At 41.4% G+C, this 25,443-nt stretch overlaps 1 protein-coding gene across 4 annotated transcripts in view; it reads right to left on the bottom strand.

Annotated features, from left to right (window-relative positions):
* Window positions 1-4,437: 4,437 nt before the first annotated feature.
* The window catches only part of fam53b (family with sequence similarity 53 member B), a 133,722-nt gene continuing 112,716 nt past the window's right edge, over window positions 4,438-25,443 (bottom strand). For all 4 annotated transcript variants that reach the window (XM_063071849.1, XM_063071851.1, XM_063071850.1 and 1 more), the window contains one exon: window positions 4,438-6,895. In XM_063071849.1, coding sequence (XP_062927919.1) covers window positions 6,542-6,895 — 354 coding nt within the window. In that variant the 3' untranslated portion in view covers window positions 4,438-6,541. The remainder of the gene's footprint in view (window positions 6,896-25,443) is intronic.

Raw genomic sequence — 25,443 nt, 5'->3', positions numbered from 1 at the left:
ATTTACTTTTGTAATAGAATCAGAAAATTCTGGAAATGCTCATTTGGGTCAAGCAGCAAATGTGGAAAGAGAGGCAGATAGAATGCTTTAGGTCCAAGACTCTGCCTTCAGAGCTGCTGTTAACTCCTTGGATGCATACAGGAAGAGACTGGAGAGGAAAGAATTATTGCAGGAAGTTATCAATGGGGAGAACCAGGAATGTGATGTTCACTGAGATTCAGCCTGGAAGTGTTGAGGATTACTGAAAAGCAGAGAAACCCGGCCTGAGGTAAGAGGATAATAAAAGTGGAAAGAAGAATCAAAATGGACACACACAGCAGAGAAAAACACCTAACCTAGCTTATAGAAATAGGCAAGGAAAACAGAAGATAATTGTATGCAACCTGAAATAAACGAAGAATTTGAAAATGTAACAGCCACAGATAGAGTATTATACCTGGGGAAAATCTACTTGTTACAAATAGACTGTTACGATTTTGTTTCACAAGCAAGACAAAGTGTGTTTTGTAAGTATCTTTTCCCACATTACACAGCAGAGTAGAATATAATAATCTAAAATGCAGTTGTTCAAACATTCTGGTGATAGGTGGTCTGGCTCACTCATTAGTCCAGCATGTGGGCTGGGATCGGGAGTACAGGGGAGAGTGCAGTCGGTGCTGGGATCTGGACTCTGGCTGTGTGTTCGAGTCAGGGTCAGGGTCTGAATCGGAATCATCGTGGATTAGGCTGCTCCAGGAGCTGAGGTCAAGGGTACCTGTCTACTTCCCGTTCTATTTAAACTCACTGCCTTCACAGGAAGTATACTGTACTGAGGTGTAAAATGTTAAAAAGAGAAATAGAAATGTTTTGTGTATTAATAGCCACAGTATCCCATGGTCTGGAAAATCTGCTCACTTGGCACTACCAAAGTCCCAAATGATCAGAATGTTACTGTGCGCAGGCTTGCTACTGCAAGAATTCAGGTTGATGTTAGTGTTAATGCTAATCTGCTCCATCATTCAGTGGGATATCTTAGCTTTGTCCACCAGTCTTAATTATATAATGCAGTCAGAATCTATGGAGTGACTCTTAAACTTCTAATGATGTTGACCTGCTGCAAAATAATCACTGAGCGAAATCTTAAACAGATACTTTTGCTCAAAGGGAAGACTTTAGAAGATTCAAGAATGCCTGCTAACCAAGACTACCCACCCCTCCCTCTGCAGAGATAACATTCTCTTCTATCCGCTTTCCTTCCCAGTACAGAAGCTGACCTTATAACTTATTGTGTAAGGGCCAATCCATACATGCACACTTCCTCCCCATGTACAGTGAACGGTTCCAGTGGTTTTGTCCATTTGAACCCAGATATCGGAAAAAATTCTTTGCTCAGGTGGCACCAGTTCAGAGCGTTTCATTGCTTTTAATGGGTTCTTTTGGAGTCTCTTTGTTTCGGGGCTGCCTGTAAGGAGACAAATCTCAAGTTTGCGTAACAAATGTACTTCAAACTTTGTTTGTTTGACACAAACTTAAGCACAGCTGTGAATGAAAATAAATTAATTACATTCTTACATTGCTAATTAATATAAGACCAGAAGACATAGGCCATTTGGCCCATCGGGTTTGCTCTGCAAGGTAAAATATGAATTTTTAAAAATAATCTCTGCACTAGCATATACAGTGATCAGAAGGTATGAAGTCCAGGAATACAATTAGCATACAGTTCTTCAGTTCACTACAGTAGTAATTCAATAGGACTTGAAACAGATTATATTCTATTTAATTTACACAATCATTTTGTTTCACAATGTACACTACTGTACAAAAGTCTTAGGCACAGTACTGTAGTAATTTTATGTAATTACACCGTACTGCTGCATCAAAAAGAACAAATTTCATGACATTTGTCAGTGATGATAAACCCGATTCTGATCTGGGTCTCTATTGTGAACGGAGAGTGGGAAAGGGGCAGGGAGAGGGGAATCATGGTTGGGAAAAGGGGAAGGGAGCGGGGAGGGAGCGGGAAGCACCAGAAAGACTTCTCTAACAATCAATAAACCAACTGTTTGGAATCAAATGACCTTGCCTGGTGTCTCAGGGCTGGGTGCATCTGCACCGGCAACACCCCCCCCCCCCCACCATGGCACTCCTCTGCCACCTGTCCCACACCCCTCCTGGGCACTCCACCCTCGCTATTCCCAACATCATTTGTTCCCACCAGATTTACAAACTCGCCCTCTGCTCCACGTTGATAAATATATTTCTGTGCAAGCACCCTAGTTTTATATATATATGTTCCTAAGAGTTTTGCACTGTACTGTAAAAGGGTCATTTATAAATTTACTGAAGCCAGAAATTAAAAACAAAATTCAGACAACCCAATCATTTTGCTTTCCAGCTCAGTTTTAAGTTACTGTAGCACCAAAATAATAGTTTCTACTTGGCATAAGAGAAAGCTGTAAAACTACAGAGTCAAGTTCTAGTCTGTAGTTTCAAAAAAGAGACCATGTAACTGTTGACTGGTATGCAGTTTCTACATACGGCTCCTTACATTTCAGTTTCCATTATAGGTCTTCAAATTCCCCAATGAAGTTAGGTTATCTTGCAGGTTTGATCTCCCAGTTACACCACATAAACAAATTCCCAGCCTTAGCTGAACCACTGGGAGCAGTCTCTGTTTCACGAACCTCTTATAGTGGAAAAATCCTCCAAGACACTAAATCAAATTGAGAACCACCAAAGACATACAAGCACGAAAACCAGCGAGTGCCCATTTCATGTTAAGAATATTCACCTCATTTTCTAAAAGAATCTTTTCCAAGATCTTTGATTTCCTTCAGCTGCAGCTTACCTGTAGTTTACTTGGCAACACCACCCACCTTAGAGTCAGTAGATCATGTGTTCTGTTGCCATTCCAAAGACACAAACACAGTCAGTACAACTCGGAGCAATACCATACTATTAAAATCCCATTTTAATCCCATTTGATTTATTCTCCACATATTCCTATCATCTCTTCCAAGATTCTTTCAGATGTGAGTGGAGACAGGGGAACCTGGAGAAAATTCACACGACCATTGGGAGAATGAGCAAACTTCACACAGCACTTGAGGTCATGATTGAATCCAGGTCTCTGGCACTTCGAGGTTGTGGCCCTCGTCCAGACAATAAGTTAACACAAGGTAGAAAGAGAAAAGCTAAGGCTATGAAATTAAGTGATTAAGTTAGTCAGACAGTGGTTTCACTCTCTAACTAATCCATCAACTGTATGATCTCTACAACTTATCTGCATCACGATTCTGCTCTCACCCTGTTAACAAAATTCCCTTCTCTACAATTTTATTTACAACTGACAAAGCATACAATATACACAATACTGTGCAAAAGTCTTAGACACACATTTACATCACTAGGGTGTCTAAGACTTTTGCACAATATTGTAATAATTTTATGTATTGCACTGTACTGCTACCACAAAAAAAAATTTCATGACATGCTTGAGTGATGATAAACCCGATTCTGATAAGAGTCTTTACTGTAGACTGAGAGTGGGAAGGGGGCAGGGAGAGGGGAATCATTGTTGAGAAAAAGGGAAGGGGGAGGGGAGGGAGTGGGAAGCACCAGAGACATTCTGTAATGATCAATAAACCAATTGTTTGGAATCAAATGACCTTGCCTGGTGTCTCAAGGTTGGAAGTGTCTACACCTGCACTACCTCCACCCCCCGCCCCGTCCCTGGCACTCCTTCTCTCCTGTGTCCCACACCCCTCCCATAGCGCTCCACTCTCACCATTCCCAACACCCTTTGCTCCTGCCAGATTTACAAACTCACTCTTCACTCCACATTGACAAATACAGTACTGTGCAAAAGTCTTAAGCACCTTAGCTATATATATGTGCCTAAGATTTTTGCACAGTACTGTACTTAACAACAAATGTCAACTCCATTTCTCTTTCCACAGATGCTGCCTGACCCGCTGCGTGTTTGCAACTTTTCCTGTTTTTGTACCATGTGATTGAACTTCTTGTCTTACGATAGAGTCCCCCACAACCTAGCTGTTGTCACAACATCATCCTTTGATTCTTTGCTCATAAAATCAAATAAAACACACAAAGGGAATTCAACTTCCTGAAAAATAACTACAAGATATTTTAGTCAGTCTTGAGGATTGTTTTTAACTTGCTGAGATGGAGCTAGTAAACCTGACTGGATACTGCATGTATCAAATGGGTAGTAATGGTAAATACATTCCTATGAGAATTCATAAATAAATATCTGATAAAGTCCAGCTCCACACTGGTCGTAGCTTGATAAATAATTATGATACTAAGAATAGCAACAGAGAGGCCTGAACATTACCTTCTTCCTCTCATTTTCAGAGAGGGCAACAGGAAATGATGGACAGATATGATAGCAGTAAAATAAGAAGGGACGAGTAGTCTTTTTTTTTAACTTCAGTTTTTTTTATTTAAAGTTGAGAACAGCCTTTGTAAAACAAGAAGTGATACAGTTTTGCTGAAGACACTTTATAGCAATCGGATTTACTGATTCAGAACATGTCCTGCATCTTGAAAAAAATCCTGCGTCTAGGTAAAAACCATGTTAAAAGCAGTAGTGTTCTCCAAATCATTTCAGCAACTGTAGCCCATGTTTTCACTGCATGTAAGCAGTCTTTTTATACAGAGTATGCACCCAGATTTGCTAGCATAAATTCCATTATGTTTAAAATGCCCAGAAGACTCGCCACATATAACTGTAGCGTTTATTGTGTAAGCTTTTGAAGTAAGGCAAACAGGTTACGCCATGTTGCATTATTGCTGCTACTAATGGTCTGAAAAATGCATTTGACCACTGCATTTTGTGGCGCTGCTCGTGTGCTTGACAGCATTTCATGAGTTGCTAGGTCTTAACATAAAACAATTGATTGTGCTCCCATCAGATTCCTTTGCACATGCAGGTAGTACTGTATAGGCATAAATATTGCTTGGTCTACATTTGGAAAAAAAAGTTTAAAATACTTTCAAGTTCTTTTTCTTGGAATTCCTGTAATTCCAGAAAATGCAATATCCTGACAAAGAATGTCACACTCACAAAAGTGCCGGCTCTCCATACCCTGCCTCATTTATTGTATCTATTCCCTCAAGGTCCACTTGATACCAAAAGCACTGGTTTTACCTTCAATGTCCAATAGAATTAATTTTCATTTAAGCTGATCACAAAGGATGAGACTGAAACACTTAGTTAAATGTCAGTGATAGAAAATAACCCTTGCAGTAGAAAACACGCTTGTCTTGTGTTGAACAATTTTAATATAAACTAACAATGCCGAGTGGGTTTTCTTTAAAATGGTCATAATACAAGTCCGTTATGGACACCCTGAGTCTACAGTAGACACAACCAGAAATCTGGTGGCATCCAAAGTTAATGATGCCAGCGCTCCTGATTTTGGCAGGATTTCAGGTAACTTCCATAGGCAGTACATTTTCAACCTGTGTATATTTATATAAGAACACCTCCTACTTATCGTTCCAAGCCAGTATAATATTTTTGAATCACACTGATAATATTAATATTCTATCTCTCTTCTCTCCTTATTGTCAAAAGCTGGAGCAGCTCCCATTTAAGATGGTTAATGTCATTTGGCTGGGAGCCTATCGATAAGCTTTGTAAAGATACCAGCAGCTCTGTGGAAACCTGCAGCACAGAAGGCAGCCGCTCTGCCTGCGTTCATTCTGAAAGGCAATACCGCCACGTCTCAGTGCCAGTCAGTGCAAACATAATACGGACCCAGGTTGGGCTCCTTTCTTTCTCTTCCACTCACTGGAAGTGGGAGAAAGGAGTATCTGCAGTAATGCAGGACATGCATCAGTAGTACAAACATGCTGGAGAGTGTTGCTAACAATCAGCACCCGAGCAGTCCGCTTCCACACACACTGTGCATGAGGAAACGGGTAGCAAAAAGGTTCACCTGCACGGAAGAAAATGAAAAGACACACAAAGTAAGCGTTAATAAGACCTTAAAAAAAAGTGGGTATAGATGAGGAAAATACATCTCAAACAAAAAGAATGCAAGTATGTAGCATGTGACAGATTGAATTTGTGGCATGAATCCACCTGGATCACAGTTTGCGGTTGTAACGTTGGCATTTGTTAGACTTTCATTTACTGGATTTGGTGGGGTGTGGGCAATGAAGGGACACCTACTAAACAAAAATTATAAATGTCATTAACACTGTATTGAATACTTTAAAAAACTATGATTAGGCTTGTACTGAAAACGTGCAGTGTGACCCTCTTGAGCGTAGCTTTTCACCTCCAGGACATGGACAATTTTAACTGTTGTACCACACACAGGTTAAAAACTAATAATTACCAACTGATTGCCCCATTAAACCATGACTTTCTGACTCTCTGCTGGCAAGTTCATCTTTTAGGTATGGGCATGTTAGATATGAAGCTTTTCACAAAGTGCCTTGAAGCACTATTCAAAAGACTAAAAAATGCAACAAACTGCAGAGTTTTATAGATCACTTCTGCTCATGCACCCTAGAACCCGAAAACCTAGTTGTTTTCTATTTGCTCAATGTCTAGTTCACCATCCAGCTGAAACACATCCTGTATTTCATTTCCACTCCTCCATGAATCTTTATCATTCTTGCCTCTTTGACAACTTTGCTTCACAGTTCCAAACACTTTTGTTTCCTCCCTGCTGGTTTCCCCTTTGCTGGTGGAGGGCTTCTCCACGCCCACGTGATACCGTGGCTCAGGACTGCAGGTGGGTGTTGCGCCCGGATGGGGAGAAGAGTCATAAAGGCAGGACGTCCACGTCTTTCCTGTTGATGCATTCAGTTCCCACTGGCAGCTATCGTTCCCAGTGCCGCCCGCAGAGTTGGGGCTGTGAAAGTTCCTGAGGTTCTAGAAAGAGAAATCAGAGAAAAGCCAGTGAAAATCTACTTTTTCACAATTCAAAGAGGATCTGAAGACAAAAAGAATGTTTTCATTAAGAAGATGTGGCTAATTCCTTCATTGTAATACAAATCGCAGTATATTAACTGGCTGCATCATGGCCTGGTAGGGAAAATTCAATGCCTTTGAACAGAAAATCCTACAAAAGGTAGAGGATTCAGCCCAGTATAACACGGGTAAAGCTCTCCCAACGATTGAGCAGATCTACATGAAACTCTCATAGGAAAACCGCACCCATCATCAAAGATCTCCATCACCCAGCTCATGTTCTCTTCTTGCCGCAGCCATCAGGTAGGAGGCACAAGAGCCTCAGGACATGCACCACCAAGTTCAATAACAGTTATTACCCCTCCACCACCATAAAAGGGGATAACTACACTCACTTGTCCCACCGCTGAAATGTTCCTACACCACTGCTCTTACTTTAAGATCTCTTTTATCTCATGTTCTCAATATTTATTGCTATTTATTAGACTTGCATTTACACAGCTTGTTGTCATCTGCACTCTGGTTGATCTTTCATTGATTCTATAGCTTTGCTGAGTATGCCCACAAGAAAATGAATCCCAGCATTATATATGGCGACGTATATGTACTTGGATAATAAAATTTACTTTGAACTTTGAAATTAAGACTATAGTTCTGCTATTTGTTCCCGGACTTCTGAAGTTCAACATAAAGTGTCCTGATGGACCACATGGATATAATTTTTTTAAACTTCACAGAATTGTTTTATTCTGAGAGTTAGCACAGCTTGTTCTTGGCGAAAGTAATTCCAGTGATGTTTACCGATCTGATTCCAGAACGATTAATGATTAATGCTGAGGAAGTGACTAGTGGCCTTTCTCTCCCAAACAAAGTAAGCTTGCTTTAGACAGAGTGGGAGAGAATTCACAAGTGAAGCTGAGCAGCAAAATTTCCATTCCATCTGTGCAATCTGAATTCTTATTCCAAGTGGACTTCAGTTCAGCATTTACATGAATCCCCAGCCAAGAAAGCCATAGGGTTAACACATGAAGCACCCTCTGTAAATATTAATACAGTTGCTGCCTTTGGTAAAGCATCTCTAATGTAGTAACATCATTAACAGAAGTGCTCTTTGAAAGTCTGCAGAAAACAATGAGACAAGAAATCTCACAATTGTCAAAATCCCACTTTACAAAGCATACTCTTGTAACAATAACTAAGTCCTACCATTGGATTTTCCTAAAGAAACTGAGCAGGAATCAAACAAAAATATCAGCACACCAGATGGATGGTTTCCTGAGATTTTTGGCAAAGTGCTTAAAAACTGAATTCCAAACACAATACAAAGTGTAAATATACAGAATGCAAACAAGAAATGTGAAAATTTTAGAACAGGTCAACAGGAAACAAAATGTATTGGTCAGAATCGTTTGGTTAGAATAGAGCATCAAAGTTTTTGTTTTAGTTACCATTTCCATGAGGCGTGATTTTTCTTTTTGTTTATATAAAGGTGGGATTCATCTGGAATGAACATTGAAAATGTGTGTCCCTTGTATGCCCTCGCTCAACTTTATAGGATGCTTCCATGGAAAATAGCAAAAGGAAATTCCATTAATTAAGATACCCCAAGTGCAAGCATGAATTTATTTTAGGCAACATGAATTTAATATTCACTTGTGATCGACACTTTTCTTCAACCCATTAAATGTGAAGTGCACGCTTTGATGTTTGAAGATATTACAGACACTTCTGGAATATTAGATTCAGAGTCCCCAGCCTCTCAGCCTCAGCTGGAAAAGGACGCAAGAGAATTACAATCCTGTTACAGAGATACCTGGCCATCCTGAAATGCACTCAAAGTCTAGAACCTCCCATCACTCACATCATCACTAATAGTCTACATCCACACAAGATGCCAAACTAATGATAAGGCCCCTGAAGCAGGAAGACCTGTGGATAAAAAGTGAAATATGAAGCCTTTGAGTTGCATTTTCTGAGGTAAGGCTCACAGAAAGAATTGAGAAGACTTTAGTCTCCAGTCCTCTTTTCGCTTCTTTGCCCAAGTAAGAATTGCTTCTGTGGAAAACCAAACCCGTCAACAAGGAGCTCTATGATAAAGTGAAGTGCAAGGATATCAATCATATCGGACATGAAAACCTCTGGCCTTTCTGGTGACTTCAGCAGGCATCTATCCAAACAACCAGAATTCACTCCAGCAAACACCAAAGGTAATAACCATGTTGCAGATGAGGGCAAGATTTCAAACACCTCACCCCAGATCTAGAACACTTGCATTGTTCGTCTGTTAATTGGACCTTCTACATGAACTGAGTGGCACAGGTAGAGTCTTCCTTTCTTTTTAAATCTTTTTATTGAATAAGTATACAAAAAGGTAAGCCATATAGGCACTAATACACTGTTAGAATATAATAAAATTACAGGAGATATTAATACAGATAAAAAAAATGATACAATGTAATTTAAACATAACATAATAAGGTAACATAATAATATACTAATTTATATATATATAGAGAGAGAGAGAGAGAGAGAAAACGAAAAAAAACCCAAAAAAAACCCCAAAAAAAGACCCACCGTGCAACTAAACTAAAAGCAAAGCAAAGCAATGGGCTAACTTGGAACCAAGTAGAGTTAAAAAACTTAAAATCACGTCCTCAAACCTGACCTCCATTAAAAACAGTAAAAAAAAACAAGAAGGGAATATAAATGTAGAGCAAAAAAGAGAAGAAAAAAAATTACATTAAATGAAAATATTGAATAAAAGATCTCCAGGTCTGTTCAAGTTTAAGTGAGGAATCATAGAGATTGCTTCTAATTTTCTCCAAATTCAAGCATAATATTGTCTGAGAAAACCAAAGAAAGGTAGTTGGAGCATTAAGCTCTTTCCAATGTTGTAAGATACATCTTTTTGCCATTAAAGTAAGAAATGCAATCATTCTACGGGCTGAAGGAGAAAGATTACTGGAAATTTTAGGTAGTCCAAAGATAGCAGTAATAGGGTGAGGAGAGATATCTATATTCAATACCTTGGAGATAATATTAAAAATGTCTCTCCAAAAAGTTTCCAGAGTAGGTCAAGACCAAAACATATGAGTTAAAGAGGCTATCTGCCCCGGACATCTATCACAAAAAGGATTAATATGAGAATAAAAACGAGCTAATTTATCTTTGGACATATGTGCTCTATGAACAACTTTAAATTGAATTAGGGAATGTTTAGCACAGATAGAGGAAGTATTGACTAATTGTAAAATCTGCCCCCAGTCATCCACGGAAATGATAGACCCCAATTCCTGTTCCCAATCTACCCTAATCTTATCAAATGGAGCTTTCCTAAGTTTCATAATAATATTATAAATCATAGCCGATGCACCTTTCTGACATGGATTAAGCTTAATTATAGTATCTAAAATATATGTAGGAGGAAGCATTGGAAAGGAAGAAAGTATAGTACTTAGGAAATTTCTAACTTGTAGATATCTAAAAAAATGTATTCTTGATAAATTATATCTATTAGATAATTGTTCAAAAGACATAAGGGAACCATCTAAAAATAAATCCGACGCAGACTGGGAGACCGCTTTGCTGAACACCTACGCTCTGTCCGCCAGAGAAAGCAGGATCTCCCAGTGGCCACACATTTTAATTCCACATCCCATTCCCATTCTGACATGTCTATCCATGGCCTCCTCTACTGTAAAGATGAAGCCACACTCAGGTTGGAGGAACAACACCTTATATTCCATTTGGGTAGCCTCCAACCTGATGGCATGAACATTGACTTCTCAAACTTCCGCTAATGCCCCACCTCCCCCTCGTACCCCATCTGTTATTTATTTATTTATATACACACTTTCTTTTTCTCTCTCTCCTTTTTCTCCCTCTGTCCCTCTCACAAAACTCCTTGCCCATCCGCTGGGCTTCCCCCCCTCCCCCTTTCTTTCTCCCTAGGCCTCCTGTCCCATGATCCTCTCATATCTCTTGCCAATCAACTGTCCAGCTCTTGGCTCCATCCCTCCCCCTCCTGTCTTCTCCTATCATTTCGGATCTCCCTCTCCCCCTCCCACTTTCAAATATCTTACTAGCTCTTCTTTCAGTTAGTCCTGATGAAGGGTCTCGGCCCGAAACATCGATTGTACCTCTTCCTAGAGATGCTGCCTGGCCTGCTGTGTTCACCAGCAACTTTGATGTGTGTTGCTTGAAATTCCAGCATCTGCAGATTTCCTCGTCTTTGATTTAGAATTGTTGTTTTGCAAAGTGTCGCAAACATGTTAGGACAGCATGAACTTACGTATTAGCACTTTAGTCTTAATAATAAGACCATAAAACATAAGACCAGAATTAGGTTATTTGGCCCATTGAGTTTGCTCTGCCATTCAATCAAGGTTGATTCACTACTCCTCTCAACCCCATTCTCCTGCCTACTCCCCATAACCTTTTATGCCCCTACTAATCAAGAACCTATCAACCTATGCTTTAAATATACCAAAAGACTTGGCCTCCACAGCCATCTATGGCAATGAATATCACAGATTCACCACGCTCTGGCTAAAGAAATTCCTCCTCATTTCCGTTTTAAAGTGACATCCTTCTCTACTGACACTGTGCTCTCGAGTCCTAGACTCCCCCACTATTGGAAATATCGATTTTATCAAAGCCTTTCAATATTCGATAGATTTCAATGAGCTTCTTCCTCATACTTCTGAACCCAATCGAGTACAAGACCAGAGCAAGATTCAAGGTACTGATAATAGTTCGTGTCCTTGGTATTTGTCTAGTGTCATAAATTATGCATAAAGGAAAAAAATCCATATCCGTATTCAATGCAGATCCAAAACTCTCTTCAAATGAATTGGATTGAATGAGATGGCCAAATACAAACTTTATCCAGATCCTCAGCTCAGGTCAGCAGGGGATGCTCTGGACTGAACGGCAAGTTCAGGGCAGAGGGAGAGATCCCATGTTCCCACGTGGAAGATTTCAATGCATTTAGTTCTACTGTATTGCAACGTGTACGAATTCTGAACGGTCTGACATATATACTGCGGTCAGCTGTTGGTTCTCTGTGATCCCTTCCACAAGCAGTCCACTCCATTATTTTTAGTCCTGCCTACAAGGAGTTTCTCCGTTCTCCCCGTGACCGTGTGGGTTTCCTCCGGGTGCTCCGGTTTCCTCCCGCATTCCAAAGACATACCGGTGGATAGGGTTAATTGGCCATTGTAAACTGTCCTGTGACTAGGCTAGGGTTAAATCAGGGTTGCAGGGCAGTGCAGCTCGAAGGGCCGGCAGGGTCTACCCCACACTTTTATTTAGTTATTTATTGAGACACAGCATGGAATTGGCCCTTCCGGCCTTTTGAGCCATACTGCTCAGCCTTCCCTTAACCCTAGCCGAATCACGGGACAATTTATAATGGCCAATCAACCCACCAACTGGTACGTCTTTGGACTGTGGGAGGAAACCCACACAGCCACGAGGAGAACCGTATAAACTCCTTACAGGCAGTGGCGGGAATTGAACCCGGGTCACTGGTACTGTAAAGCGTTGTTGCACTAACCACTACGCTACTGTGCCACAATAAATAAATAAATAAATAACTTGATTTATTTCCATACAATATATGCAACAATTAACTGGAATAGATTATGAAAAGACAATCTTCAGTTATAGAATCGTAGAAAAGTACAGCACAGAAACAGGCCCTTCAGCCCATCTAGTCTGTGCTGAACCATTTAAACTGCCCACTCCCATCGACCTGCACTGGGACCATAGCCCTCCACATCCCCACCATCCATTATCAAGACTAACTTATGTAAATGACAGCCTACATCAATAGAACAAAAGCACCTTCTCTTCGTGTTTTCTGACATCATAATTAATAAGTGTTTGGTACCTAACAGTCTCAATTCGCTCAGCTTTTCATCTCATTGAAAAGTGGAATCAGCCATGCAGAGTGAACCGAAAATAGCACATCTTCGACCATGCAGATCTCTCTGTACCAATGCTATATTTAGTGTAAGAACAAACAGGTACGTAAGAAACCAAAGACTCCTGTCCAATGCGTATTCTCATTGGAAATTCAATGAAGGGTAAAGAGGAAGAGTTCTACAACAGCAGGACAGTCCACTCCACTCACCACATTAAGTGTAAATTGATTCAAACTTGTATTCAGAAAAATAACTAAAATGTGTTGGAGTTAAAAATGACATTAATCTACAGTATGCAACAGCTATTCCAACAAAAGAAACTGGAGGGGAAAGTACTAAAATGGCATTTCAAAGAGTACAAGCAAGGTATCTGCGAGGAAATGGTAAGCAGCAAGATTTCCAGATGCATCAGGACAGCGTGGCAAAGGTCACGGGATCACGGTTTGCACAAGCTGTTTTCTAAATGTACTCATTCATGAGATGCGGGCTAGTTGGCTGAGACAGCACTTATTTGCCAAGTTATGGAGAGCTAACAAACAGCAAGTATTTCTTTACACAGGCGATCAGCAGTTGGGACAGGGAGGGTGATTGAGATCGACCGGTTGAATTCAGTTAAGGCAGCTAGATGCTGTAATGTTGCAGCTTTCAACCTGGGAGCCCAAAGGCTAGTTATAAAGAATCCACAAGGGCAGACTATAATGTAAATAGATTGTTTGAATCAGGACATTTGACAGGGCGTCGAACTCAAGGTGAAGCCTTACCTTTCTATACCATTCACCAATTAACTTGGCTTGAAGCCACCTCAATGTCTTCTTCAATGAAGTTAAAGTTGATAGAGTATTTATTGTGTGAATAATGAAACCAGGCCAGATCCTTCAGAAAAATGGGAAAGAAGAGTGGAAGACAATGACTGAAAGAGGGTTAGTTTGACACTAACTCTCATGGATGGTTACCCTGGTAATTCACAAAATTACCAAGGGACCATGCTGATTTTCACTGTAAAGGGTCAATACATGTGAAACGTGTCTAGTTCCATGCCCGCATTTCTTCGGATTTTTACAGTGATTCAATAAAAGCTCTGCCAAATTCCTTTCCTGCTCCTTAACATAGACCTACCTTCATGAAAGATCAGCTCAGACAAATTTCTTGAAATTATGGCAGTTTGCAAAGTTGTACTCCCAGTGCTTTACTGAATTTTTTTCCTGTCATTTTCTTGAATGTCTTTTTGGATTGATATTATGTAATTAAAACATCCATAGATTTTAAATAATCTGCAGTTGACAGACTTTACATATAGTTTGATGGCTTTAAAATATACTTACATGCAGAGACAGAATTATGATCACAAACAAGAGAGAATCTGCAGATGCTGGAAATCCAAGCAACACACACAAAAAGCTGGAGGAACTCAGCAGGCCAGGCAGCATCTATGGGAAAAACGTTCAGTCAATGTTTCGAGCCTGTCCTGCTGAAGGGTCTTGGCCCGAAACGTCGACTGTACTTTTTTCCATAGATGCTGCCTGGCCTGCTGAGTTCCTCCAGCATTTTCTGTGTGTTGCACAGAATTATGATGTCTGTTTTGAACACTTGGCTAATGCCTCAGCTGTTGATGCCAGTTTGTGATTATTTTACAGGTTGCTAGACCTCTCACTCAAACAGTAGTGCAAGTGGTGTCTTTGAATACTTTTAAGACCCGATTAGCACAGGGGTGAAAGGTTTGCACAGGTTAAGGATGATTTTCCAGGGTGGTTCAGCAAGCTTGAAGGGCCAAAGGACCTCATCCTGTTTCTTGTCTGCATATTTATATGTAGGTTAGTGAGACACTTATGAAATTTCAGTAGGGTATTTGGGATGGAGTAGCAGTTACATACAACAAACACCAGGCAATGATCAATGCTCTCCAATAAGGGAGAGTACAAATTCCTTCCCTTGATATACCACATGGTGTTATGATTAGCTGATACCCTGCAGCTAGCCACATCCTGAGAGAGGAGATAGGCTCTTAAATTAGTACAGGTGTCAAAGGATATGGGGAGAAAGCAGAAGAATGAGGTTGAGTGGGATAACTCGATGGGACGAATGACCTAATTCTGCCCCTAAGTCTTGTGAATTCAAAAGAGAATTCACAAGGAAGGATACCATCACAGTCTTGACGTGCCTTGTAGATGGTTTGTGAAGTCAGGAAGTGAACCACTTGTCACAGAATACAGGGGATTCACCTCCTCCTGAGTCCACAGAATCTCTTAACTCATGTCCTCTTGTTTGAATCTCCCCCATTCTCAATGGAAAAAGCCTATCCACGTCAACTCTATCAAACCTTCTCATAATTTTAAACACCTCTATCAAGTCCCCCCTCAATCTTCTATGCTCCAAAGAATAAAGATCTAACTTGTTCAACCTTTCTCTGTAACTTAGGAGATGAAACCCAGGCAACATTTTAGTAAATCTCCTCTGTACTCTCTCAATTTTATTGACATCTTTCCTATAATTCGGTGACCAGAACTGTACACAATACTCCAAATTTGGCCTTACCAATGCCTTATACAATTTGAACATTACATCCCAACTTCTATACTCAATGCTCTGAATAATAAAGGCCAGCATACCAAAAGCTTTCTTCACCACCCATGTGAGATTCCACCTTCAGGGAACTATGCACCATTATTCCTAGATCCCTCTGTTCTACTGCATTCTTCAATGCCCTACCATTTACCATGTATGTCCTATTTTGATTAGTCCTACCAAAATGTAGCAACTCACATTTTTCAGCATTAAACTCCATCTGCCATCTTTCAGCCCACTCTTCTAACTGGCCTAAATCTCCTTGCAAGCTTTGAAAACCTACTTCATTATCCACAACGCCAGCTATCATAGTATCCTCTGCATACTTACTAATCCATTTTACCACCCCATCATCCAGATCATTAATATATATGACAATCTTTCCAACACACATAGGGCACAAATCAAAAGTGCTCTCCTACAATGAGCTTCAATATTCAGGTAACTCTGCATCACTCAAGACTCAACAACCTGCTCGATTGCCTGCCAATCCATGAGCCTAACATAAGATTCATGCACCAGGACAGCTCAATGTTTCACGCTTGATTGTTTCCTAGAGAAATGAGTTTCCTGTTTCAGATTTCAGTTTCAAAGAACATTTATTATCAAAGCAGGCATACAGAACACAACTCTGAGAATCGTCTTCCCACGGGCAGCCACAAAACGATGAAACACCATGGAACCCGTTCAGGAAAACACCAAGCACCCAACACGTGAGAAAAAAAGAACAGATTGTGCGAACAGCAAAAAGCAAACAAACAACACACAGAATATCAAATATTAAACCAGTAGTATTCAGTTTAGTTCAGATCAGCGCCACACCACTAGCCAATGCAGGCCAGAGGGCCATTCTTTGCCGAAGCATGCCATTCCGCATCAATCACCCCAACCAAACTGGTCAAAATCAGCAAAAAAAAGAGTAACCAGAATCCAGGAAGATGTGCACATTAACCACAAAGTCCCCCAAAAGCCTCACTGATTAATCCTGGCAATGTGGATCCCAAGAGTCCTGCACTTTCCTCCAATGGCAGCTCGTGAGAGGGGGAGGAAGACCAACCAAAAACAGGCGGATGGTGCCACACCCCCACCCGTCCTCCAGTCTCTTCCTCACTGATCTCAACCTTCGAGCATATTCCCAGTGTAGCTCATTATATAATCTTTCCAGGCAAAGATTATCACTTAGACATACACCTGGTAAAAGTATATAATGCCATCACTGCTGTACACTGCAACGTCCAGGTTGAAATGGCTTAGGGCAATGGAACAGCTATCTAGACAATAAAACAAACTCAGGAACTGCTTTTCCCCTCCTTTTAATGTGGATAATGTATGCAATTACTGCTAAATATGGTCCTGTAGCAAACTTTCTGTACTCTTGGGACATGGGATGAGGGGTAAAATATACCCCAATCACAAACCAAATCAATATGTTGATTCATTCCACTATCCTTACATCTTGGAACCACTATGCAAACAGTGTCAATTTGGGTAATGTTTCTCGACTGAACAGTAGTTGGGTTAATATGTCCGATAAAGCTACCTCTGGATCGCAAGCCATCTCCTGAAGGGAATTTCGGAGCTATTTGGCATTAAGTCATCAAACCACCCGAGCGAAAATAGAAAATGGATGAAAATATTTAAAAAGCCATGGACAAAAACAGTGATACTTAAAATTTAAGCAACACACATCAAAGTTGCTGGTGAATGCAACAGGTCAGGCAGCATCTCTAGGAAGAGGTGCAGTCGACGTTTCAGGCCGAGACCCTTCGTCAGGACTAACTGAAGGAAGAGTGAGTAAGAGATTTGAAAGTTGGAGGGGGAGGGGGAGATCCAAAATGACAGGAGAAGACAGGAGGGGGAGGGATGGAGCCAAGAGCTGGACAGGTGATTGGCAAGAGGGATACGAGAAGATCATGGGACAGGAGGTCCGGGAAGAAAGACAAGTGGGGGGGGGGACCCAGAGGATGGGCAAGGGAGAAAAAGGAGAGTGAGAGAAAGAATGTGTGTATAAAAATAAGTAACAGATGGGGTACGAGGGGGAGGTGGGGCATTAGCGGGTGGTGTTCCTCCAACCTGAGTGTGGCTTCATCTTTACAGTAGAGGAGGCCGTGGATAGACATGTCAGAATGGGAATGGGATGTGGAATTAAAATGTGTGGCCACTGGGAGATCCTGCTTTCTCTGGCGGACAGAGCGTAGATGTTCAGCAAAGCGGTCTCCCAGTCTGCGTCAGGTCTCGTCAATATATAAAAGGCCACATCAGGAGCATCGGACGCAGTATATTACCCCAGCCGACTCACAGGTGAAGTGTCGCCTCACCTGGAAGGACTGTTTGGGGCCCTGAATGGTGATAAGGGAGGAAGTGTAAGGGCATGTGTAGCACTTGTTCCGCTTACAAGGATAAGTGCCGGGAGGGAGATCAGTGGGAGGGATGGGGGGGATGAATGGACAAGGAAGTCGCGTAGGGAGCGATCCCTGCGGAAAGCCGGGGGGGGAGGGAAAGATGTTTGCGTACTTAAAATTTATTTGTGATTTTTTCCTTCACTTGGTCTGCTCAATAGTGTGAGTTAAAGTACTGGGGATGAGAGAGAGCAGAGGATTTTGAGTAACTGCAAAGTTTGCCTCTGTATTTTGAACCACTTCAAACAACACAACACAATGGTACTTTTTCGCAACATGGGAGTCGTAGATACTACAGCATAGAAAGAGGCCCTTCGACCCATCTAGTCCATGCCAATCTATTATTCTGCCTTGTCCCATCGACCTGCACCTGGTCCATATCTCTCCATACCCCTCCCATCCAAACCAATGTTGAAAGTGAACCCACATTTACCACTTCAGCTGGCAGCTCGTTCCACACTCTCACCACCCTCAGAGTGAAGAAGCTCCCCCAATGTTCCACTTAAACATTTCACCTTTCATCCTTAACCTATGACTTCCAGTTGTAGTCTCACTCAACCTCACTGGAAAAGGCCTGCTTGCATTCACGCTATCTATATCCCTCATTGGAGTGGAAAGACCAGGTGGTCAAGTGTGCAACGGTCAGAATAATCCTACTACTGAAAACTAAGTAAATAACAGTTACAGGTAATTCAGCAACACCCACAATCAATTTATTACTAATCATAATTTTTCAAAAAAGTAACAACATCAAAGAACAAGAAATGTTTTTGTCATTACTTTGCAGTGGTATTCAATAGATGACTTAATATTCACCTAAGACAAGTCTATGAAATGTGATTCCCTTTCGTGGGAGCACAGCACCATTCAAGCACAAGGAGCCTAGCTTTCTTGAGCATTTACGAAGTAACAGTAACGACAGTTACAGGGAGCTTTATATCTGACTGCGGTACCTGACTATGGAACGATTCATGGCCATCTAGCGTGGGAAATATGTTCTCTCCCTCGCCAATGCGATTCCTCATTTTGTTGAGCAGAAAATATACAAAAAGCAAATGAGTATGCAGAGATCGGGCCTAGAGATTGCAGACAGCAATTTAAACACAGAAATATTGACCAAATGCCAAGCTTCATCAACAAAACAGGCTGTGTCAGTGCCATGAACTCCTAATTAAAATGTAAGCTCAACTCTTTTTTTTAAAACCAGCCATATTTCTTCACTTAATAACCCAGGAACATTCCTCTTTGACCAAACTCAGATGCGGCTTAGTCCCCTACTGGACCTCTTCATACCAACAGCTGCATGGGTTTTTAGGAGTGTGTCAGGTAATCTGTCTATGTAATTGATAACATCACATGATCAGATAGGTTGCCCACACAAACTAGACCATTGAAAAGGCAGACTTATTTGAGTTCAAATTGAACAAAACTGCTGTCTAACTTCAGGTGATATAATTAACTACCTTCTATTACATAAATAAGTGATAGGGAAGGTATCAGAAAAATTATCTCCAAGTACTTCTGGGAAAAACCTTCAGCACCTTTTCCCACCAGCAGGAGAACACAACTGAAGCCTAATACAAACACAGCTCAGTTATACTGTTTTGACTTGGGTTATAAAAGTAAATTGGAAACTTGTGTTGAGTTTTATCCTGGGATTTAAGCCTCAGAGGAGAAGCCCTGTTCTAACACTACTGCAGTTTACATAAGTCCACCAACCCCCCTCCCCCCACTGTGTTTCTTTTGGCCAAAACCCTGACTTCTTTTCAGCAGTAACCATCAAGCCCAGATACTGTATACACACAAACTTGTAACTCTTTCAACACTTTAGTTCTGTGACCAACCCAGAAATAGAGCAAATGGGAGATGAATGCAAGCCTTCAAAATCACTTGCTTCTCTCTTTACAGCTTAGTGATGCTCCCAGAGTCGGTGAGGCAACGAGACACACCATCAACACTTTCAATACTCTCACATCTTAGGCTTCACACCAAGGAACGGTTACTCAGAGGAACACAAAGTCAGGTTAATAAAATACCTCTCTCTATCTCGCCTTAATTATTTTTTATAACTGCACGGACCAACCATTGCTCTGAGCAGGAAATTTCTACACGGCCTGAAAACTGCATGGCACTTTAATTAAAAATTATATAAAAGAAACTTTCAGCTGCATGGCAACAAAGGCTATATGCGCAGGAGTCTTTCAGTGACTGTGCAGCCACGTAGTTTAGAGGGAACAGTGCTCAAACTGTCTTTCTTTCCCCTTATTTCTCCCGGCTATTCACCCTCCAAGATCCTGCTCAAACCAATACCATTTTGCAGATGAGCTTTGATGCACACTCCTGTGGGTTTTGGGAAGATCAATCCTTCTTAAATTGATACACAAACCCCCACATGTCATTAGATGTCACCGGGCAGCAATCTGACAAGAACAGAGGTTAAGCTTTGGTCTCAACTGGTTGTACAAGGTGCCACCAATTGTTTCCTGGCAGAGAACATTTTTTTTTAAACACACTGCAGAAACAGCACTCAGGATTTCCTTGCCTATACAACACACTGCATAAAGTCACTCAACCAGTGAGAATGAGGGTAGGATCAATCCCTGTCCCAGTTTTCTGGGTAGGGTGATGGAGGGAGGGTATAATGAGATACTAAATGAGAAACACAGGCTTCGGTAAGGAAAATGAATGTTTCCCTACAACTGAACTCAAGCCCACCATTCTGTTCCCTAGCCTGTCCTTGCTGCTCGTCTAAAACAATGGAGTAACATTTGCTACCTTCCAGAATGAACAGGACCTCCTAATTTAGTATCATCAAAGACAAGGTCTACCTTCACTTGGATAGTCAAGACATTATCAGAAGTAGTCAATGTGGTTTTGTGCATAGGAGATGGTGTTTGACAATTTTTTTGGAAGCTTTCAAAAGTGAAGGTAGGGCAGTGGATGTTGTATATATGAACTTGAGTAAGGCCTTTGGCAAGGTCGTGCATAGCAGACTAATCTGGAAGGTCAGGTGGCATGAGATTCAGGAGCTAGCAAAGTGGATTCAGATTTGACTCAATGATAGGAGTGTGATGGTTTAAGGTCGATTCTCCAACTGGAGATGTGAGACCAATGGGGTGCCCCTCAGCTCAATGTTGGGACCTCTGTTATTTGTTATTTATGCACCTAATTTAAATATGAAAGTATATGTACCATTAACAAGCTAACTGATATTACTAAATTAGGGGGTCTTGTTCAGAGTGAAGCAGGTTACGATGCATTGCAAAGAACATTCAGTCAGGGAGATGAACTCAAGAATGGGAAATGGATTTCAACTTTGTTAAGTGTGAGGTGATGCATCTTGAACTTACAAACCAGCATAGCAATGATAGGACCTACACAATGAATGGCAAGGCACTGACAGGTGTTGTGGAAGAGACGAGCATTGGAGTACAAATGCACAGAAAGCAGGCATGCAAGTAGACAAGGTGGTGAGGAAGGTGTTTAGCACCCTGGCATTCATTGGTCAGAGCACCTAGTTTAGGAGTATGCATATTATATTGTAGTTATATGAGTCATTGGGGAGGCCACACTTGGAGTACTGTGTACAATTTTGGTCAGCCTGTTAAAGAAATGACATTGTCAAACTGTAGAGGGTTACGAGGATGCCGCCTGGATTAAAGAGCCTAAATTACATGGAGAGGTTGGCCAAACTGGATCTTTATTTCCTGGAGTGCAGGAGAATGAGACATTATAATGAGCCTTCAGGCCAGAGCAGAGAGCTGGAAAGCCTTGGGCACCAAGGGTTTTGGAGCACCTGAATTGGTTAATTGTTGTTTAACAAGTAATTATCTAATCTAATAATCTAATTGTTTAGATCTCTTTGTGTTTTCTTGAGCGATTCACTCATTGTAAAGCGGTCTCCTGGTGCTTTCTGTATAAATTTGTTAAGTTTATTTTGATGGGCACAGGAATGCTATGTTACTTGTATTATTTAAGCAGATGTCCAGTTAGCACTAATCGTGGGGTCCTTGTTATTGTCTCCTGGTGTCACTCAGCCGACCCACTGATGTTCTGTTGAAATTCTTATGAATAAATGTTGGTTTCTGTCTCTACATCGGAGTGTCCTTCCTCTGCATTTGGCTTCTGACATCACCAGCGCACATCATGGCAGAGATGTCCTAATAGAAATCTATAAAATCATGCGGGGTATGGACAAGATGGATAGTCGTCATCATTTCCCCAGGGTTGGGATACAGATACTAGATAAGAAGGGAGAGATTTATAAGAAGCAGGAAAGTTATCTTCTTTACACAGAGGGTTTTGAGAACCTGGAACAAGCTTCCACAGGAAATGGTCAGGGCAGATACAACTGTACCACTTAAGAGGCATTTGTATAGGTACATAGAGGGGAAGGGTTTGGAGATTCATTGGTCAAATGTGGGACTGTAAGAAGGATGCTGTCATCAGTATGTACCGGTAGCCTAAAGGGCCTGTTTCCATGTTGTACAACTCCATGACTAACAAATTCACAAGGGACACCGGTGGTATCCCACAACCATCAGGCTCTTGAACAAGGGGGATAAGTTCACTTGCCCCATCATTGAAATGCTCCCACAACCAATAGACTCACTTTTCTTCCAAGGATTTTTCATCCCATTCTCGATATTTATTGCTTATATATTTATATTATTGTTTCTTCTTTGCGTTTGCACAGTTTGCTGTCTTCTGCACTCTGGTTGAAAGGCCTAGCTTGGCGGTCGTTCATTGATCCTGTTATAGTTACTGATCCATAGATTTGTTAAGTATGCCCACAAGAAAATGAATCTCACAGTTGAATGTGGCGACATAAATGTACTTTGATAATAAAATTTACTTTGCACTTTGAACAATAATAACTGTAGCTTAGCAACCTAACATAGGACCAAAACCTCTTTAGAAACGACCTGCTTTTGATATTCAAAAAAACAGGCTTACTAGACCCTAAAATAAACTCAGTTTGCAGCAGACAGGACTTGCTCTGATAAGATTAGAGATGCTTTTTTTTCTCTCTACGGGCTGTTATTGGTGCTCTCGACTGGGCAGAAAGTAAATGCCAAACATTTGCTAATTTCAAAAACAAAGCTCGCAAAAGCAGCAAGATGAATCATTTGCAAACAGCTTGGAAGATTAAAAATTTAAAAAATAAATCAAAAGCAGAAATAACATTTCTTATCCAAACCAGCTGACATGAAGAATCATCTCTGCAGCAATACAAATGCAGGGTAGCTTAGCTTTTGAAACTTAGTAAAACAGTAACACATAAAAGAAATATTAGACAACTTACTCTTCTCAGTTTCACAACTAATTTCAAAAAAATGGCCTTGCTAGCTAATGCATAGGCAGATAGAAATTATCTAAATGAGCAATATGTCTCTGCAAAGAGTGTTGGGTGCAGCCAAGTTTTCTCAGATCTCTAACAGCTTACTGTGAATAGAAGTTTATGCACAGTTATTATTTGCCCATCAGTGAGCCCAACTTCAGAGGAGCAGAGGGACGCAGTAGGCTTAGCCCATGGAGGGCGGTTCATAACCAGTTGCTTTCCTGGTTCCAGTTTGCAATAAGTAAATTAAAGACATCCATTAATCTTGTGAGACCATGGATCTGTGCCTGGAAAGTCTTCACTCTCCAGGGCGCAGGCCTAGGCAAGGTTGTATGGAAGACCAGCAGTTGCCCATGCTGCAAGTCTCCCCTTTCCATGACACCAATATTGTCCAAGGAAAGGGCATTAGGACCCATACAGCTTGGCACCAGTGTCGTCACAGAGCAATGTGTGATTAAGTGCCTCGCTCAAGGACACAACACGTTCCCCCGGCTGGGGCTCGAACTCACGACCTTCAGGTGGCTAGTCTAATGCCTTAACCACTTGGCCACGTGCCCACACATGCAATGAGTAACATGATCCTTTTAAGTAGGCTGAATTCTAAACAGAATCATTTGCATAGCAGTATGGACAAGACAGGAGGCCAAAAGGACCAAGGGTCCTGAGTGAAACAACTGGGTTATGCAGCATTGTGTGGAGCTTACCAATTGTCCCTTTGTTGTACACTGCATAGAACCTACATGAACCTACATAGTAACCTACATGACGTTTTGGCCCCTGCAGATTCTAAATATAGGAAACAAATAATGAAGACTGTGCTCTTGTCAAGTGTCTGCTGTAAATAACTAAGAATCAGTTGGAATGTGTTCAGCGACCACAGGGCAGCTTTGGCCCTGAAGAGGTCAGGCATGGGCAGATTGGCCTTGAATGCAGGGCAATCTGCAGAGTCAGGGGGTCTATTTCAGCTCATGTCTCCTTGTGTTCCTCTGTAGTCCAGTTGTAGCTTTGGGCCAAGTTTCTACAACAAAGAGACTGCACAGTCTAGACCAGGGGTTCCCAACCGTTTTTACGCCTTGGACCCTACCATTAACCAAGGGGTCCGTCAATCCCAGGTGACTGCACTAAACCCAGAGGGAGTCTACGCACCAACCTAGTGCCTTTGGAGCACTGGGAGCAAACCAGAGACGAAACCTACTCAGTCACAGGGAGAATGTGCACACTCCGGACCACCAGCTTTGGTGGTCAGGACTGAACCCAGGTCACTGGGGCTGTGACAGTGGCATTTTCAATCTGTTTTCTTTACTTCAGGTCTGCTTTGCAGGGTTGCTCCACGATAAACAAGATTTTAAATTTTGTACCATACCCTTTCCATTGTGAGAAGGTCCAGTTCCCACGCAGAACACTGCCATGCCACAATCATCGTCACTATTTTGTGCCGTGTTGTATGACGTGGGTGATCGTAGTCTTTCCATGACCATCATTGTTGCTGGCAAATTTTTCTACAGAAGTGGTTTGCCATTGCCTTCTTCTGGACAGTGTCGACAGATATCATTATCAGTACTCTTCAGAGATTGTCTGCCTGGCATCAGAGATCGTATAACCAGGACTTGTGATATGTACCAGTCCCTCATACGACCATCCGCCACCTGCTCCCATGGCTTGACGTGACCCCAATCGGGGAGATACACTGGTGCTACCCCTTGCCCAGGGATCACCTGCATGCTAGCGGAGGGAAGAAGCTCCTAAACTTCCTTTGGTAGAGACATAATTCCACCCCACCGCCCAGCTATGCCGTGATACCAGAGTCAATAACTTGACAGTTTCAGAAATTACTGTAGCATCTGCCACTGATTTTCCCTGTAACCTATACCTTCTGATGAAAGGTTCTGGATTATCTGTCAAATGTTTGCCTTTCCACAGATGTCAGCTGAGCTGCTGGAGTACTTCAGAGTTCAAAGTAAATTTATTATCAAAGTACATACATGTCATCACTTACAACCCTGAGATTCATCTTCTTGCGGGCATACTCAATAAATCTACTGAATAATAACCAAAATAGAACCAATGAAAGATTGCATCAACTTAGGTTTTCAAACAGAGTGCAAAACCCAACAAACTATGTAAATACAAAAACAAAGAAATATTAAGAATAAATAGGGAAGGGAGGGAACGACAACTCAGACCATGAGAGGCCTGCGTCAGGCATTTTTATGCCTTACAAGGCGCAGATTGGAAGTCTGTGTGGGGTGCCACTTCTCGCACAGACTAGAGCAATGTGTG

This window comes from Mobula hypostoma, chromosome 19 (genome assembly GCF_963921235.1).
Source record: "Mobula hypostoma chromosome 19, sMobHyp1.1, whole genome shotgun sequence".
Classification (NCBI taxonomy): Eukaryota; Metazoa; Chordata; class Chondrichthyes; order Myliobatiformes; family Myliobatidae; genus Mobula; species Mobula hypostoma.
The sequence above is the reverse complement of the archived record's forward strand: the minus strand, read 5'-3'. Positions and strand labels throughout refer to the sequence as shown.